This window comes from Meles meles, chromosome 19, assembly GCF_922984935.1.
Source record: "Meles meles chromosome 19, mMelMel3.1 paternal haplotype, whole genome shotgun sequence".
NCBI lineage: Eukaryota > Metazoa > Chordata > Mammalia > Carnivora > Mustelidae > Meles > Meles meles.
Genome location: NC_060084.1, coordinates 45,150,580 through 45,167,132, shown reverse-complemented (window position 1 = coordinate 45,167,132; position 16,553 = coordinate 45,150,580). Strand labels below are relative to the sequence as shown.

General features: G+C 54.0%; 1 protein-coding gene across 3 annotated transcripts; it reads left to right on the top strand.

Annotated features, from left to right (window-relative positions):
* The first annotated feature begins 414 nt into the window (after window positions 1-414).
* HNRNPL (heterogeneous nuclear ribonucleoprotein L) lies at window positions 415-14,875 on the top strand. 3 transcript variants are annotated; one of them, XM_045987327.1, is made up of 13 exons: window positions 415-533; window positions 5,154-5,272; window positions 5,892-6,129; window positions 6,250-6,335; window positions 7,166-7,262; window positions 7,349-7,421; window positions 10,790-10,861; window positions 10,973-11,253; window positions 12,297-12,418; window positions 12,713-12,914; window positions 13,621-13,678; window positions 13,784-13,879; window positions 14,471-14,875. In XM_045987327.1, the coding sequence occupies exons 3-13, from the start codon at window positions 5,905-5,907 to the stop codon at window positions 14,527-14,529; spliced, it is 1,371 nt and encodes a 456-aa protein (XP_045843283.1). In that variant the 5' UTR covers window positions 415-533; window positions 5,154-5,272; window positions 5,892-5,904; the 3' UTR covers window positions 14,530-14,875. The 3 variants fall into 3 exon arrangements, with proteins under 3 accessions (XP_045843283.1, XP_045843281.1, XP_045843282.1); XM_045987326.1 differs by lacking the exon at window positions 415-533 and adding an exon at window positions 2,920-3,210; XM_045987325.1 differs by lacking the exon at window positions 415-533 and adding an exon at window positions 2,916-3,210 and having other exon boundaries at window positions 10,790-11,253.
* The last annotated feature ends 1,678 nt before the right edge of the window (window positions 14,876-16,553 follow it).

Genomic DNA, 16,553 nt, shown 5'->3' with positions numbered 1-16,553 from the left:
GAACCCGCACCGCACATTGCAGACCCCACAACCACAACTACTGCAGTGTGGTGCCTACACATCTTCGGCGGCGGACAAATCCCTCTCGGACCACTTACAAGCTGGGGGATCCAGCATTAACCGCTTGCGACCCCTGAGCCCATTTCCGCATCCGTGTGCACCCCAACATAAACCTCAACTAACACACTTGGCTGACCAGGAGGAATGAGGCGTGACTGCCAAACAACTGCGTGACTTTCCGAGATGGAAGTGGGGGGGGTGGTGGGTAGAATGAGGGACTGGGGTGTTTGGGGAAAAGGGACGCGGAGCCCTAACGCAACGGTGCATCAGTCTTTCCCTGCCTTTCTGGCATTGTTTCCTCCATTCTACAGCGGAGCAACTTTCAATCTCTCCCCCCACCCCACCCCCTATTTTTTTTCCAGGCTGAAAAGAGGTCGTGGTCCCTTTAAGGCCCGCCCCTCCCTCCCCCAAAACTTCCCAGTGTCTGCTCTCTTTTCCATCCCGGACCGCCGGCCAGGCTCTTCGCCGAGCTGGTAGGGGCTGGGGGCGAGGGGTCGGGAAGAGGTGCGGGGGGTGGGTGGGAGGCGCTGCCCGCCGCCCGAGCGCCGGGGTGGGGGAGGGGCGGAAGCCGGGAGCGCGGTGGTGCAGATTACGCGACGGCCCGGCCGCCTGCTGTGGCTACGAGCCGGCTGGTGAGCGAGCCAGAACGCACCGCGCCGAGGACGGTTCCGCCGCGTCCCGGCAGCGCGCGTCGGCGCGAGGGGCGTACGGGCCCGGCGCGGGGGCGGGGAGGGGAGGGGCCCCTTCCCCCCCTCCCCCCACCGCATTCCTCTGACGTCGGGACCTTGCGACCCCGCCCTTCTAGGGGACCCGCCCCGCCTCTCTCTGTCGCACTGATCACGTGTCGAAGGCGCTGCGCCACTTCGCATCTGTGTACGCCTTCCTTTTCGGGTCTTCCCGGTGTGATCGGCAACTGATTTAGATCCCCGTCCGCCCGTTCCCAACTTTCTTGTCTCCCTAAATCTGCGAACCCAGCAGTCCTGTCCCACTGTCTTCGCGCCACTGACCCCATTTCAAACTTAGTTTCCACGAGGGCTCCTATTTCGGGAACGCCCCGTCACCAGTGGGAGGATTCCGAAGCATTTTGGGGGGAGTCGACCCTGTTTCCCACGACTCTGGCTTTTCTAAGCGCAGTGTCTTACCTCCCACCCCCAAGAGGCAGCCCCATAACGCGGGCTCCTGCTTCGGCCCGGCCCCGCCCCTAGGTTCCAGCTATTGGGCTTCCTTGGACTCTTAGAGGCTGAGGGAGAACGTTATCTTCAGGGTCGCCCTACCCCAAGGAAGGCAGGCCCCCCGGACACTTAGACTTTTTTTTTTTTTTAAGGTTTATTTGAGAGAATATGAGAGCGCGAGAGCGAGTGAGCATTGTGGGGGAGGGTCAGAGGGAGAAGCAGACTCCCTGCTGAGCAGAGCGCCCGATTTTTTGGGGGGGGGGGGGGACTCGATCCTGGGATTCCAGGATCATGACCTGAGCTGAAGGCAGTCCCTTAACCAACTGAGCCACCCAAGCTCCCCTTTGGACACTTAGAACACCAGGACTCCCCTTTGCAGAGCCCGAACGCTGTGCCGGGTGCTGTAGCTGGTGCTGGGTAAGGGACCAGCCTCGCTAAGGCTTAGGCAGGGACCACCGCTCCCTTACCCACACAGGACTCCCCCGCTGGAAAAGGGACAGTCACCAGACTATGACAAGCCTCGGAGGTCAGGGCTATCGCCTGAAAACTACTCGCCTGAGTGGTCAGGGGTTACCATAGGCAGGCTCGGGTCGGGACTTTTCAGTGTGGAGACTGCACGGACAAGAGGAGAGATTCCTCCGGCAGGAGAGGTGGTAGACAAAGGGTTCTAGATGGGAGGGCCTGCACGGGTAAAGGTCGAAGAGTGCGTGTACCTTCCCTTTGTGCAAACTGAAAAGTGCTCTTTTGGTTGAATTTAGAGGTGGAGCGGAGCGGGGAAAGGACGCCGGAGAGCTTGACAGGGTCCGAAGACCGTCGGCAGGGCGAAATGGTTTTCTACGGAAAGGGTTAAGTTTGGGTTATTAAAATTCCCCCGGCGTTGTGGGGATTCGAGGTGGAGAGGAATAAGGGATAGCGGCGGGGACAGAGCCACTGGCAGCTACCCCTCTGTCTCGGTCTATCCTCCGGCACCACACACAGAATGTCAATAACTACTTGGGGTACGCCAGGCCTTTCGCTGGTTTAGAGGGTCGCCCCGCCTCCTGGGATGTCTGAAAGCCTGTTCGGGCTTACGCTCTCGCCTCCGATCCCTTCCTAGACTGCGCCAGAGAGCGCCTGCCGGCATGGAGGGGGCTTTCCTTTTTCACCCAATCAGAGACCATCGGTGGTCCTACGACCCTTTCCAGTCTTCGTTGACTAGTCGGGTAGAGACGTAGAAGATGGGCATCTGCAGCAACCACTGGAGAGAGGCAAAAGGGAGGGGGTTTCCTTTTCTCCTTGCGGTGTGGCGCGGGAACGGAGTCGTTTTGGCTGGAACGCTAAGAATTTTCGGTTTGATGGATTCGTGAGGGAGCCAATAAAAGTGGGAAGAAGGCGGGGCTTCTCCGGCGAGGGGGAGCGTCGTTCCTATCAGGTGCTCCAAGGGAGGCCAGGCTGTGCCAGAAATCCGACCTATCAAATTGGAGTTTATTTTAAGGCGGCGGGGTCAGCCACATGACTGGCAGAAAGCACTCGCCTATAAGGAGTGTCCCAGACAAACGAGGGCGGGCCCATCTGAAGAATGGCGTGCGCTCTGCCCAATAGGCACGCAAGGCGTGCGGAGGCTTCCCCTCCCCCCTTGGCGGGACCAGTGGCTCCCCCTATCGGGTGGGGGCGGCGGGTGACGGGCGTGTCCCTCCCCCAATGAGAGGCGGGGGGAGGCGGGTTCTGTGCCGCCATGTCGCGGAGGCTGCTGCCCCGGGCGGAGAAGCGGCGTCGGCGGCTGGAGCAGAGGCAGCAGCCGGACGAGCAGCGGAGGCGGTCGGGAGCGATGGTGAAGATGGCGGCGGCGGGCGGCGGAGGCGGCGGTGGCCGCTACTACGGCGGCGGCAGTGAGGGCGGCCGAGCCCCTAAGCGGCTCAAGACGGACAACGCTGGCGACCAGCACGGAGGCGGCGGCGGCGGCGGTGGAGGAGCCGGGGCGGCGGGCGGCGGCGGCGGGGTGAGGCCAGGGCCTTAGGGGCCGGGAACGGCCCGGAAGGGACAGAAAAATTTCCACCTTGAGGGTATTCATTTGGGGGGGCACCTCTGCGCACGCGCCCGGGCCCTCACGCCGTGACGGGGTGGGGGAGGGGCAGGCGTTGGGTAAACGGCGGGGTTTGCGCGAGGACAGGCGCTTGCGCGTGCGCGCTATTCAGAACGGGGTGGGGGGGGCGATGGTGTGGGAGGCGGAGGAAGGAGCTTGCGCTGCGGGTGGCGCAGTGCGCAGGCGCCGCGGGCTGGAGTGTGGGGGCCCGGGCACGCGGCCGGGCCGTTTTTTTTTTTTTCCCTTTATCGTTTAAGTCACTGCCCTCGCGCAAGCGCACTTCTTCTTGGGCCTCGTGGGCGGGGAATGGGGGGGTGGGTAGCACCGCGTGAGCGGGAACGGGTGGGCGGTGGCCTTTTCCGCGCCGGAGTAGGGAATTCTGGCTGATCGCTATTTAATCTCTAACGTCATGGTTTGTGTCGATACAGAAGTTGATTTACTTTGAGGATATTCCCCCGCAACAGAATATGTCCCCATTTTTTGTGGGCTTTGAAAACCGGAAGAAAGGGGCTTGTGAAAGGTCTTTTTTGCCATTTGGGAATTGAACTAAACTGTGGAACCATCACAAGTTTGCTTACAGTTTCGTTGGGTTAACTAGATGGAGTTGGTTTGGTAAACCAAAATGTTCTCTGAGGGTGGGCATTTTCGAAGGCATTCGGTGTCGTTGGTCTCCTAGTCGGAAAGGACTACCGTTTGTTCTTTCTGACTTGGAGCCCATTCCCTCCTCCCTCCCAAGTTCGTGAAGTCCTCTCCCCTTCGGTTTGCAGGATTTTCCAGGGTTTGGTGGTGACCTGTGGCAGTGATTTCTAGTGTTTTAACTTGCGGCAGGCCTTGTTAGACTCATTTTAAAGCTACTTGAACTAAGTCTTCCAACAGTTTGTATGAGATACAGGATGGTATTACAAGTGGGGACTTGTAGAGCTGAGGTAAATTTGTGTAGATCGTATAGCTAGTGATGGGGGAGGGGCTGGGATTAGAATTTATGGGCTGTGGAACTCCAAACCGCTGAGCTGGTAACCATCAGTCGGGTGTGCCTCCTGTGGTTTGTGCGGTTCATTCCTGAAATAGAACCCAATTCTGCCCCTGTTGCATGGGCTTCTGCTTGGTGGCTCTCAGACAGGAGGTTGGGCCCAGAGCCCAGGAGACATGGAGAAAGTTACTTTCCTCCTGATTCCCAGAGGCTTCTGTGTGGGTGGAAAGATACTTCTTGTGAGGGAATTGTGTTGGTTTTTAGTGATGTGGGTTGGAGTTTCTTTCCTTTTTTTTTTTTTAAAGGACCTTTCTCATCTTATTTTCCATAATCTAGCTTAGGCAGTATTTTTTACCACAGAGTTTGGTGGGTGGTTAAAGACCAGAAGTGGCTTTCTACAGGTTTGGGGGCAGGGATGTTTTAATGTGACTGATCCTGGGGGTTGAGTAGTGGGGACAGTAATGCTTGGCTGGGTTTGTTGCACAAGGGAAAGGGCAAAGAAACATGCCAAGAGAACGTTGTGACTCAGGCTGCAGCAGAAAACTGTTTGAGCCCTTCCTACCGGTGCTGTCCCATTTCCATCCCAGTCTTTTCCCCGATTTACTTGACCCGTGGGAAGAGAAAAATTCTAGGAGGAATGTAAGGTGTGGGGCATGCCTTGTCTTCCATTCTGCCTTAGAGGTATAGGCAAGTGGCCATCCACTCAGGGCCTGAGCTTTGCTGGCCCAAAATTCTTTGGGGATGATTGCTTTGTGTTGCCATCCCTTGTTGTCTGCCCTGTGTGATACCTAAGTGTCTTATCTGATTGGGTCTCCCAACAGCACAGAGGGCAGTGGGCCACCATCTTGTACAGCAGGAAATGAAGTTACGTTCTTCCTTCCTTTTTCAGGAGAACTACGATGACCCACACAAAACCCCTGCCTCCCCAGTTGTCCACATCAGGGGCCTGATTGACGGCGTGGTGGAAGCTGACCTCGTGGAGGCCTTGCAGGAATTTGGACCCATCAGGTACTCCTCAGAGGCTATGGGTTGGACATGGAAGTCTGCTTCTTGGTGTCCTGTGTGTCCTTAGTTTCTGGTGGGAAGTGACATAACCAGTTTGGCCCAGGGTTCTTTGGTTAGGTCCTGGGACTCCTCCACTCTTGGGTTTAGCCCTTATACTTTGGGTCAGGTTATGGCAAGTTTCCTGTCTTTTTTTTTTTTTACCTCTTCGGTTTTTTTTTTTTCCCCCTAGCTTCTAATCTGGATTCACTTGTTTAGTGAGTATTTTTGTCACATGTTAGGTACTGGGACTAGAGTAGAAATACAATAGAAATGAAGCTTTGGGCTCCTTCAACAGTTGCCCATCCAGAGCAATCAGCCCTGTGATAGGAAAGCCTAGGAACCTTCGGGAGGCATCTAGCTCAGGGGAAGAGGATTCGGGAAGGAAGACTTCCCAGAGGAGGTGATGTCATAGCTACATCTCTTTTGCCTGTTGTGCCACTTAGGGTACAGGGTGTTCAGGTCAGGAAACCATGGTGGAGGTACAGAGGAGTCCAGAGAGTTGAGTCCATTCAGGGAAAGTTGAATGTCATCCTTTTGTCTATATTCCCTTGAGAGGACCGAAACATGTGTTTTTTTCTGCCAGCTATGTGGTAGTAATGCCTAAAAAGAGACAAGCGTTGGTGGAGTTTGAAGACGTGTTGGGGGCTTGCAACGCTGTGAACTACGCAGCTGACAACCAGATCTACATTGCTGGCCACCCAGCTTTTGTCAATTACTCTACCAGCCAGAAGATCTCCCGCCCTGGGGACTCGGATGACTCCCGGAGCGTCAACAGTGTGCTTCTCTTTACCATTCTGAACCCGATTTATTCCATTACCACGGTGCGTGCCCAACAGGCTTTCTTTTAGATGCTTTTGTGAGCTCTCTCTTCCTCCTGGCCTCTCCCCTGAGTCAAATTGACCTGCGAGTGCCCTTTCATCTTGCTTGTGTGCTTTTTACAGGATGTTCTTTACACTATCTGCAACCCTTGTGGTCCTGTCCAGAGAATTGTTATTTTCCGGAAGAATGGAGTTCAGGCCATGGTGGAATATCCTTTGCTGGGAAAGGGGAATTCTTTGAGGTGGGGGCTCTTATGAGGCTCAGCAGGGGTTTGTCCTTTCAACCAGCACAGGCTCCTGAGGGCTGCCAGGTGCCAGATCCTTTCCTGGAGCCTCCAGTCTGATGGGAGGGGTTATTAATGAACACACTGGTGTGTAGTGTGAAAACTCAGAGTCTAAATTGCTGCGACGGGGAGGAGTGCCCAGCACATCTGGCAGGGTGATGCTTTGTTGCCATGAGGTAGGAGCTGGTATCCGGGGCAGAAGAACTGGTCTCCGTAAAGGTTCTCAGGTGGGCACCAAGTTAGTGTTAGAGAAAGCAAACGGCCTGACCACTGATGATGGGGAGAGGGTTCACTGCATGCTTTGGAAGCAGGGAGCAGAGCATCCGAGGCAGTGCTGTGAAACATGGGTCAGGGTGCAGTGGGAAGCCACTGACAGGGTTCAGGCAGGAACCTCACCTGGTTGATGTTTCAGAGATTGTTCAGGCTTCGTCAAAGCACACAGCATGAGAGGGAGAGGACTGGGCAGAGGGAAAGTGTCTTGGCCTGGGGTGGTGGCAGAGGGAGTTGCTGCCACCCCTGGGCTGGTGGGGTTGGGAGTGCAGGTGAAAGGGGAACTCTGGACAGTGACTGCCCACCTGGAGCTGCATTCTAGCCCTTTCCATGTGAGCAGCTAGTGACTGTGGGTGAGGCGCTAACCCCAGAACTCACATGCAGTGTGGTCTTTAGGGTGCTCCCTCGTCCTCATCCCTTTCTGGGACCACTTAAAACCCTTTACAAAGAGCGCCTGTCTCAGGGCTTTCCTTAACTTCACCCACATTTGATTCTGTGCAGAGTGCCCAGCGGGCCAAAGCCTCGCTCAATGGGGCTGACATTTACTCGGGCTGTTGCACTCTGAAGATTGAATACGCGAAGGTGGGTCTAGGAAACGACTGCCCCTTGTCAGCTTCCAGGTGAGCTGGGAGGCCTGGCTAATTTCAAGCTTTGTCTTGTCCCTGCAGCCCACACGCTTGAATGTGTTCAAGAATGATCAGGATACTTGGGACTACACAAACCCCAATCTCAGTGGACAAGGTAATCCTGATGGCAACTTTGTTCTAAACACACCCGCCTTGCCTTCATTCGACTAGTGCACTTCATAGACCTGGGCTCAGGGTTATGTAATGCCATTGGGCTCCCTGTGGACATGGGAGGGTCTGGGGGGTGTTGCGCGGTCAGCTCTTGGAAAAGATGCTCCAGTGGGAGAGGGTGAATGAGGGGGCCTCTAGGTTGTAGCTGCTGCTGGGGGCCCTTTGACGTGGCTAAGGGTGTAAAGCCAGGGCAGAGGCTTGGACGGGGTTGGGGAGCAGGGAGGGCCTCGTTGAGCACAGGACGTGGCAATGGCTTATAAACCAGTAGCAGCTCCCAGATGGATTCTGCTGTTGCCCTTCTAGGAGCCTGCCTAGGGTCACTGACTCCATTCTCAACTGGGCCCGGAATGGTTCTCTTGCTCGCCACTATCAAGAGGGTCTGCTGGGGGAGGGTGGGGCAGACTGGGGAGGTGACGAGGGCGCCCAGGCCCTTGGAGCAGAGCCTTTGAGCAAATTGACCTTGTGGAGGTGACACCCTGGATTGGAGCAGGGTGGACACGCCTCACCTCCCTTGTAGCGGGGACTCATCATCTCTGCGGGGGGCCCAAACGGACAACCCCCTTCCTAGACTCTGTCAAGAATGGTTTGCCTTGGATAGGAGGGAGAGGTGGAGGATTGCCTTTGGAAAAGCAGCGGCACCCCCTCAGCAAGACCGTCCATCTCTGTCTGTCTTGGTCTGATACGTCGGACTAGGCCACGGGCTGAGGGAGGAGGCCGGTTGCTGACCTCTCACCGGCCCTGGGAGGCCAAAGGCCCCCATTCCTAGGCGGGCCTGTCTTGCTCGCCCTCGCAGCTGGGAAACAGTGGGCAGGGTGGGCTAGACTCTCCCCCGGACCCTCACGGTGGGCGCTGTGGGCCTGGCCGCCCCTCCAGAGGCCAGAGGCAAATTGGTGACCGAGTGAATGTACCAGAGCGGGCAATGGCATTACATGACCGCTAACAGAAACATGGCAACCAACCATTTCTTCTCCAAGGAACATAAATAGAAGATGTGCAGACCGGCAGGGGCTAGTGGCAGGGGCTGGCTGTGCATTGGTTTTGATGCCTCTCAGCTCTGGCCGCCCCAAGACTGGGGGGCAAAAACGAGAGCTGAGGAGGTGGCCTGGAGTGAGGGCGGTGCTTCGCCACCCCTCGGGAACCATACTTCAGCGGCTCTGCCTCTGCACATTGCTCACCAACACACAGGGTAGAAACCACTAGCTCTTCCTGGAGAGAACAGAACACGCAGCCTGCACCACGTCCCCAGAAACAGCCGCAGACTTGAGCTCACTACATCAAGAACACCACACCGCGCTCCAAGGAACAGCTACAAGCACAGAGACAGAGGCAGACAGAGACAAAGAGAGAAAGAGACGCAACATGGCAGCAGACACTGCTTTTTTATTAAACATTAAAAAAAAGTCAAAATCCAAGCAAACTTGAACCCGAAAATGTACACAGAAGTAGGAAACACAGAGAACAGAGCTCTCCCAGCCAGCCAGCGGCGCTCTTTTCGGAGAACGTTTCATAGACCGAAGTAGATTCCATGGGCCTCCAAGACAATAGGATCCTCTCTCCATTCCTCGCCATATGGGTTGTTTTTTTGTTTTTTTGTTTTTAAGTCCTTTGGTTTGGGGAGGGCCTTTTTTTTGTTCTTTTCTGTTTTGATATTTTTATTTTTTCCGCAGTCATCGGCTGCCAACATAATCTGCACCAACTGGAGCTCAGGAAAAAAAAAAAAAAAAACCACAACAACCAAAAAATCAAAAAAAAAAAAAAAAAAACCAAAACAGACCTAAAACCAGACAGCCAAACAGCTCAGAGGTACACAGTTACCTGCTGGCGGGTAACCAGGCGCGCTCTCAAGGCCAAAAGCGCGGGCATAGTGGGGCCACTGGCACACCTCATACCCAGGAGACACGCACATGGAGCGCTACACAGCCAGAAGCACCGCACTGCAGCACACAGTGTGAGGAGCTGACAACACGGAGGGACACTATCCACCTCATACACCTTTATTTGCCACTTTCTGGTATCTTCTGAGGACAGAACATCTGTGAGCCATTTTTGATTTAATCAAAAACATTGACTTTTAAGACAATTCTTAAAAAAAAAAAAAATTGTATCGGGTGTGTACCGTGACTTGTATTTATGACTGTAAAACCATGTGATGCAGGGTCGCAGTGTATGTTTGATGGGACGCCATCTTTCAGAACTGTGCTAACTCACTGTTGAAGCGTCCAATGGTAAGAGAAAATACAGATTTGTTTTTTGTGACAAATGGACATTGTACTCTGTACTTCTGCTGTAAGTAGCCTTTTTCCATCTTTGTAATGACTGATTGTTGGAAACAAAACCCAGGCCGGGTGGCAGGAAAGGGCAGTGGTCTCGAGCCCTGGGTTTTGGAGTCAGCCAGACCTGGGTTCAAATCCTGGCTCGGCCGCTAAGTTTTGCTTTGTGACCTTGGGCCAGAGTGTCTTTTAACTGGTCAGTTAAAAATTGAGTGCTCAGGTTCCTTATCTGTAAAACGGGGCAAAAATAGTACCTACCTCATAGGGTTGTTGTGAGGAATTTCCGAAGCGGTGATGTCTGTAAAGCGCTTTGCACAGTGTCTGCCACTCAAGCGCTAAATTTGTGTAGCGACTATGAATTACGACTGGGGTCTGGGGTGGATCTGCGCCATTGTCGGGGTCTGAGAATGTCGATGCCTTGTATATGACTGTTCAATTGAATTGGTTCTGATGTTGCCCTGCTTGTCCTTTCCCACAGTCCCTCTCCTCGGGTTGGGTGTGACGTGGGGGAGGGGATGGGGGTGTGGCAGGGAGGATCAGGGTGGAGAAGGAAGGGACCTAGAGAATAGGGCCTAGAGCTCCTAGAACCTTGGAACTATGGGGACCAGATTTTATCTTCTTTCTGCCCTGCCTTTCCTTGGTGGTTTTCTGCTCTTAACTCCTCTCCCGTTATCGGGAGGAATTTGAGGAATCTGTTCTTGGCCTCCATAACAAAACAGCGTCTGTAGCATCTGCAGGTTCTCCAGAGGGCCTGAGAGGAGGGGGAGAGAGAGAGAGAGAGTCCAGAAGCTGGCCTCATCCTTCCCAGAGAAGAGACCAGCTGCTTCGCATGGATAGGGGAAGGGAAGTGGGCTCCAGTCCTGAGGCTTGGGCTTCATGCCCACTGTGGGTCAGGCCATAGGAAGGAGGCCCCAGCAGCTCTGGTGAGGACGGGGGGTTTGCCTAGGCACGCAGGAACTGAAGGTATTTGAGATTAGCCCCTAGTCAGGAGGGTGATCCCCTTTGTTCCAGGGTGGCCTCTAACTATTTTTTCTGTCTACAGGTGATCCTGGCAGCAACCCTAATAAACGCCAGAGACAGCCCCCTCTCCTGGGAGATCATCCCGCAGAATATGGTGAGGGCAGGGGGTTCCCCTCCGTGGACTCCCGTGGCTCATGTGCCCCTGCCCGCCGCCCGCTGCGCAAATTCTCACCCGTCCTCCCTCTCTTTCCTTCCCACCCCCCAGGAGGGCCCCACGGTGGGTACCACAGCCATTACCATGATGAGGGCTACGGGCCCCCCCCACCTCACTACGAAGGGAGAAGGATGGGCCCACCAGTGGGGGGTCACCGTCGGGGCCCAAGTCGCTACGGCCCCCAGTATGGGCACCCCCCACCCCCTCCCCCACCACCCGAGTATGGCCCCCACGCCGACAGCCCTGTGCTCATGGTCTATGGCTTGGATCAATCTAAGATGAACTGTGATCGGGTCTTCAATGTCTTCTGCTTGTATGGCAATGTGGAGAAGGTGAGTATCTCTCAGGTCCATTGCAGCCCTAGCGGGCGGAGCCTCATGCGTCACGGTGGGGGAAGGAGCCTGGCTGACAGCAGGCTGGTTCTGAGGGTGACTCACTGAAGCAGGCAGCCAGCTGCGAACATTATGTTTGGTCCTCACCGTGGGTGTTTGTCGTCTCTTAATCGGGTGCGTTAACCAGGACTTCATGAAAGTATGAATGCTTAATGTCATACTTATATTTGTGATTTATAAGACAGTTTTTGTGGCCGAAGATCATCATGTGAGCATTTTTTCAGAAAACTGAAAGATGATCTGGCAATGCTGGGCCTTCCTGCCTTGCCTGTGGGGCAGGTGGCTGTTCGCCCCTGACCAGGTGGCTTGTTTCTCTGGAACCCCGCTGAGTCCTGGGAGCCTCTGCACTGGCAACTCCTGGCTTAGCTGGGGAGTCACAGCAGTGGCAGCCATAGTGTGGGTTAAGCCTGCCTTACGCGCATCAGGCGCTGTGGATAGGACTGGACGTGTAGCAACTTGCTCGTTACTAGAGTCCTTGATGAGACCAGTCGGGGCAGTGAAGGCGTGGAGGGTAAATTACCTGCCCAGGTTCCCAGACCTTTATGTGGAAGCAGGACCTTATGCTAGAGAGATTGGCTTCGGCACCTTTGTCACGGGTGTTTGCTGCCTTCGGTCCTGTTGCTCACAGCGGTATTTCATGTCGTGACCCACTCCGGACCACTTGCGTCTGTGTGCTCACAGACCGACGTTAGTGGCAGTATCTGTATCGTTTCCTCACTGTGCCGCACCCTGCTTTTTGTTGCGCTTCATTAAGTGATGCACTCGGGGCTTGTGTCCTGAGGTGAGAAAGACTTGCCCACGCGCGGAGACCTGCCTGGGGGCCGCACAAGCTGCTCTGCTCCTGATGTCTCTTTCCCCCTGGAGGAGAGACGGAAGCCTTGCTCTAGAGCCAGGAGTTCGTTGCTTTTCACTAGCTCAGAAGGGGTGGAGGAAGGGTCCCTGGCAGCTGGGCCGTGGCCCTGATCACAGCCCCTCTCTTCAAGGTGAAATTCATGAAAAGCAAGCCGGGGGCCGCCATGGTGGAGATGGCTGATGGCTATGCTGTGGACCGGGCCATTACTCACCTCAACAACAACTTCATGTTCGGGCAGAAGCTGAATGTCTGGTAGATTCTTAATCTCCTCGGGCTTGGGAGTGTTGGAGAGGAGCTAAGGGAAGTGGAATGGGGCCACTCTGGAAAGCACCCAGCAGAGGAGCATGGGCGAGCCCGGGTGCTTGTTCAGGCAGGAGTGAGGGGTGGTGGGTCGTGCCCTGGCGCACAGCTGAAGCAGTGGGGAAACTGTCGATCTTGCCTCTGCTGTGGAGCAGAGCCCCCTGAGGCATACGGCATCTTCAGATAGGAGCCAGGCCGCCGTGGAGGGCTTGGGATTTGACAAAAAGCTCCCCTTCTCTGGTACAGTGTCTCCAAGCAACCAGCCATCATGCCCGGGCAGTCCTACGGGCTAGAAGACGGGTCGTGCAGTTACAAAGACTTCAGCGAATCCAGGAACAATCGGTTCTCTACCCCAGAGCAGGCAGCCAAGAACCGCATCCAGCACCCGAGCAACGTGCTGCACTTCTTCAATGCTCCTCTGGAGGTGACTGAGGAGAACTTCTTCGAGGTGGGTGCTGTGGAGCTGGTCCCTCACTGCAGCATCTGAATGAGCCATGTGTTGTAGGCTTTTCTAGTACCTGCTGAGCCACAGCTCGGCTAGGCCCTGGGCTGGGTCCAGGGATGCAGCAGGAACCAAAATGGACAGGCTGAGAACAGCACCAAAGGCCTAGCCGAGGTGGAGGTCAGCTGTCCTGTTTGCGTTATTGACAGACTGGGGTGGCTGCAGTTTGCCGAAAAAGGTTTCTCCCAGTCTGGGTGAGAGAGTGGCGAATATTAGAGTCCAATGTCAAAGCATCCACGTAGTCAGGACCTTCCGTGCCTCGATAATATCAGAGGGGAGGCTCCTGTTCAGGCCTGGTCAGAGGAGACTGGGGCATTGAGTGGGGAGGAGGGCTGACTGGCAGGGTTGGACTTCAGCCCTTGCTTGGGCCTGAGCTGTTGCTTGTCACTTCAGCAAACATTTGCTTAGTTCCAGTACACCCAGGTGGGAATTAAAAAAAAAGTTTCTGCTGTAATGATGATAGTTAAAGGTAGTGGAAACATAGTTAAGAGCGGTGTTTCTAAACCTTTGTTGGGTCATGGGGGGGAGTGCCTTAGAGTATGTTGTGTGATCAAAGATCAGAAATCCCAGAAAAAGGTCAGTACTCTGTCACGAGCTGCTTGAATCCTGCCACGTGGTACTGCTGTTTCTGAATCCTTTCTGTGTCCTGCAGATCTGCGATGAGCTGGGAGTGAAACGGCCATCTTCTGTGAAAGTATTCTCAGGCAAAAGTGAGTGAACTGCTGCCGCCTTCTTTCCCCATTCCTTGGTTGTAGGCGGGTGGCCCCCTGATTGCTGCTCAGCTCAGCCTAAAACAAACTTTGTGTTCTGATCAGGTGAACGCAGCTCCTCTGGGCTGCTGGAGTGGGAATCCAAGAGCGATGCCCTGGAGACTTTGGGCTTCCTGAATCATTACCAGATGAAAAACCCAAGTGAGTATGTGTGTGTCCTGTAGTCCTCACCCTTGTGGCATGATGCTGGGCTGGATTCAGGCCAGAGCCGTCCTCCCTGCCATCAACATAGGGCCCCAGAGATCTCTTCACTGGTGCCGACGTAGGCAGGCGGGACCTGGTCGCCAGGAGATTAGCCTGATGGTCCCCGTGGGAGGGAGACCCAGCCTGGCTGCTTGCCGCCGCCCACTCTGCCAGCCTCGGGGTTACTGAGACTCGTCCTCCAGGGACTGGTGTTCTGTGCGTCAGAAGCTGCCAGTAAACACTGAGCACTGTCTGTCACATAGGCTGGCTCAGAGGGTACCCAGGAAAAGAGAGATCAAAGGGAGATGGCCAGTGGGGAACATGTCTGCCCACTTAAAGCCTGAGCTGGCTGAGGAGCTGGGAATGGGATTCCTTGTGGAACTGAAGGCAGGGGCGGGGAAGTGCCTTCAGTATTGGGCTTGATTGTAAGTCTCACGTTGGGCAGTGACTAGTTAGATCCCTGCAACCGAACAGCAGAAATGGAGGGGGGACCGGGTGGTTGGCACCTGCAGAGGAGGGGTGCAGCCAAACCTGTCTTCTCCTTTGCAGATGGTCCATATCCTTACACTCTGAAGTTGTGTTTCTCCACCGCTCAGCACGCCTCCTAATAGGTGACCCAGAAGAGTCCCATCTGAGCAGGAAAATGTTTCTCTTTCCTTTATGCTGTTTGTTTTGTTTTGTTTCTGGGTTTTGTTTTCTTTCTTTTTCCTTTTTTTTTTTTTTTTGCAAAAGTTCCTGTATTCCTTTTTTTAAATGCTGGGTTAGTGAGCTTAACCATAACGGAAATGCTGGAAGTCTGGAGGGGGAGGGGAAGGGGACCTGATATCTCCCAAGATTAACGTTCACTTTTTAAAAAATTATTGTACGTGTGATTTTTTTTTTTTTTTCCTGTTCATACATTTGTGCTGCCCGTGTACTCGTGGCACATTTCAATAAAATTGTTTGGAAAATAAACTGCGCTTACTGGGATTCCAGGGTGTGTCTGTTTCCCTCCCACCCACCTGGTCTCTTGCCTAAGAGCAGGCAGGCTGGCACACAGCTGTGGGACCTTGGGAGCTGCGGGCCCAGCCCAGGAATGCTGCAAGGAATCAAAAGGAATCTGGTGAGGAAAATCTGGGAGGGTTGGTGGCGTTCTTCATGGGCCCTGCCCAAGGAAGCGGAATCTAGTTGAAGAGTCATCTTTTAAGAAGTAAATGGTGCTACAAATTTCAAGAGTTAAAAAAAAGAGCGCTTTCATCCTGCCAAGTAAGTACTTGGTTTTTATAAGATTGGAAAATAAAAATCTCAGGTAAAAGTGAAGGTCTGCTCCCTAGTCCCTTTAATAATTTTTGACATCTTTCTCCATCCATGTAAATTGGTTTTTTTTTTTTCTTTTAACAAAATGTTTTATGCTGTGCACTGTTCTGTATCATATCACACACATAGCTTCCTTCTTTTCTTACCCCTGTGCGGTATCTCATGGGGAATGTCATTTCCCTTTCCCTGGTCTTAAAATCTAGTTTCTTGCTACTGTAAACAGTACTGCTATGCATGCAAATGCCTCAAGCCAACTTCCTTATAACTGATCTGGAGGTAAATTCCTAGCAGTGGAATTGCTGAGTTAAAAGATAATTAGGGTGCCTGATAATTTTGGGGCATCTGGTTAAGACACCAAGAAGCCTTGGTCTCAGGGTTGTGACTTCAAGCTCAGCGTTGGGTTGCATGCTGGCGTGTCCCTGGTGGCTCAGTCTCCCTTCAGCTCTGGTCATGATCTCACGGTCTTGGGATCAGTGCTCTGTATCAGGCTCCCTGCTCAGCAGGAAGCCTGCTTCTCCCTCTCCCATGCCCCTGTTTGTGTTCCCTCTCCAGCCTGCTTCTCCCTCTCACACCCCCCCACCTTGTGTTCCCTTTCTCCCAGTGTCAAGTAAAATATTAAAAAAAAAAAAAAAAAAATTTACAATGTAATACTCTGCAATTGAGGTAAATGGAAACTTGTATATATGGTTGGGGTGGGGCATGGGGGGCTGTAGGTGGAAGGAGTGCCTGCTTTAAGAACCTTGACTCAACGCTGGAAGGAAGAGGCAGTCTGCTGCAGAGAACACATGAGGACCGTTGACTGTACCTTGTTCATGCATGTGCTCCTGAAAACTCATTGGGACACCCGGCTGGCTCAGTCCGTGGAGCAGGTGACTTGAGCTCTGGGTCGTGAGTTTGATGTCCACATTGGGTGTAGAGATTCTTTTTTTTAAAAGATTTTATTTATTGATTTGACAGAGACAGGGAACAGAAGCAGGGGGAGTGGGAGAGGGAGAAGCAGGCTTCCCGCCAAGCAGGGAGGCCAATGCGGAGCTCCATCCCAGGTGGCTAGGATCATGACCTGAGCCAAAGGCAGACGCTCAACGACTGAGCCACCCAGGCGCCCCTGGTCTTAAGCTCAGTTTGTTAAGCGTCTGCCTTCGGCTTGGGTCATGATCCCAGCTAGGATCAAGCTCCTTATCAGGCTCTCTGCTCAGTGGGGAGTCTGCTTCTCCCTCTGCCCCTCACCCTGCTCTTGTGCTCTCTCCCTTTCTCTCAAATAAATTTTTAAAAATCTTGGAAAAGGGGGCACCCGCGTGGCTCAGTGGGTTAAGCTTCTGCCTTCAGCTCAGATCAT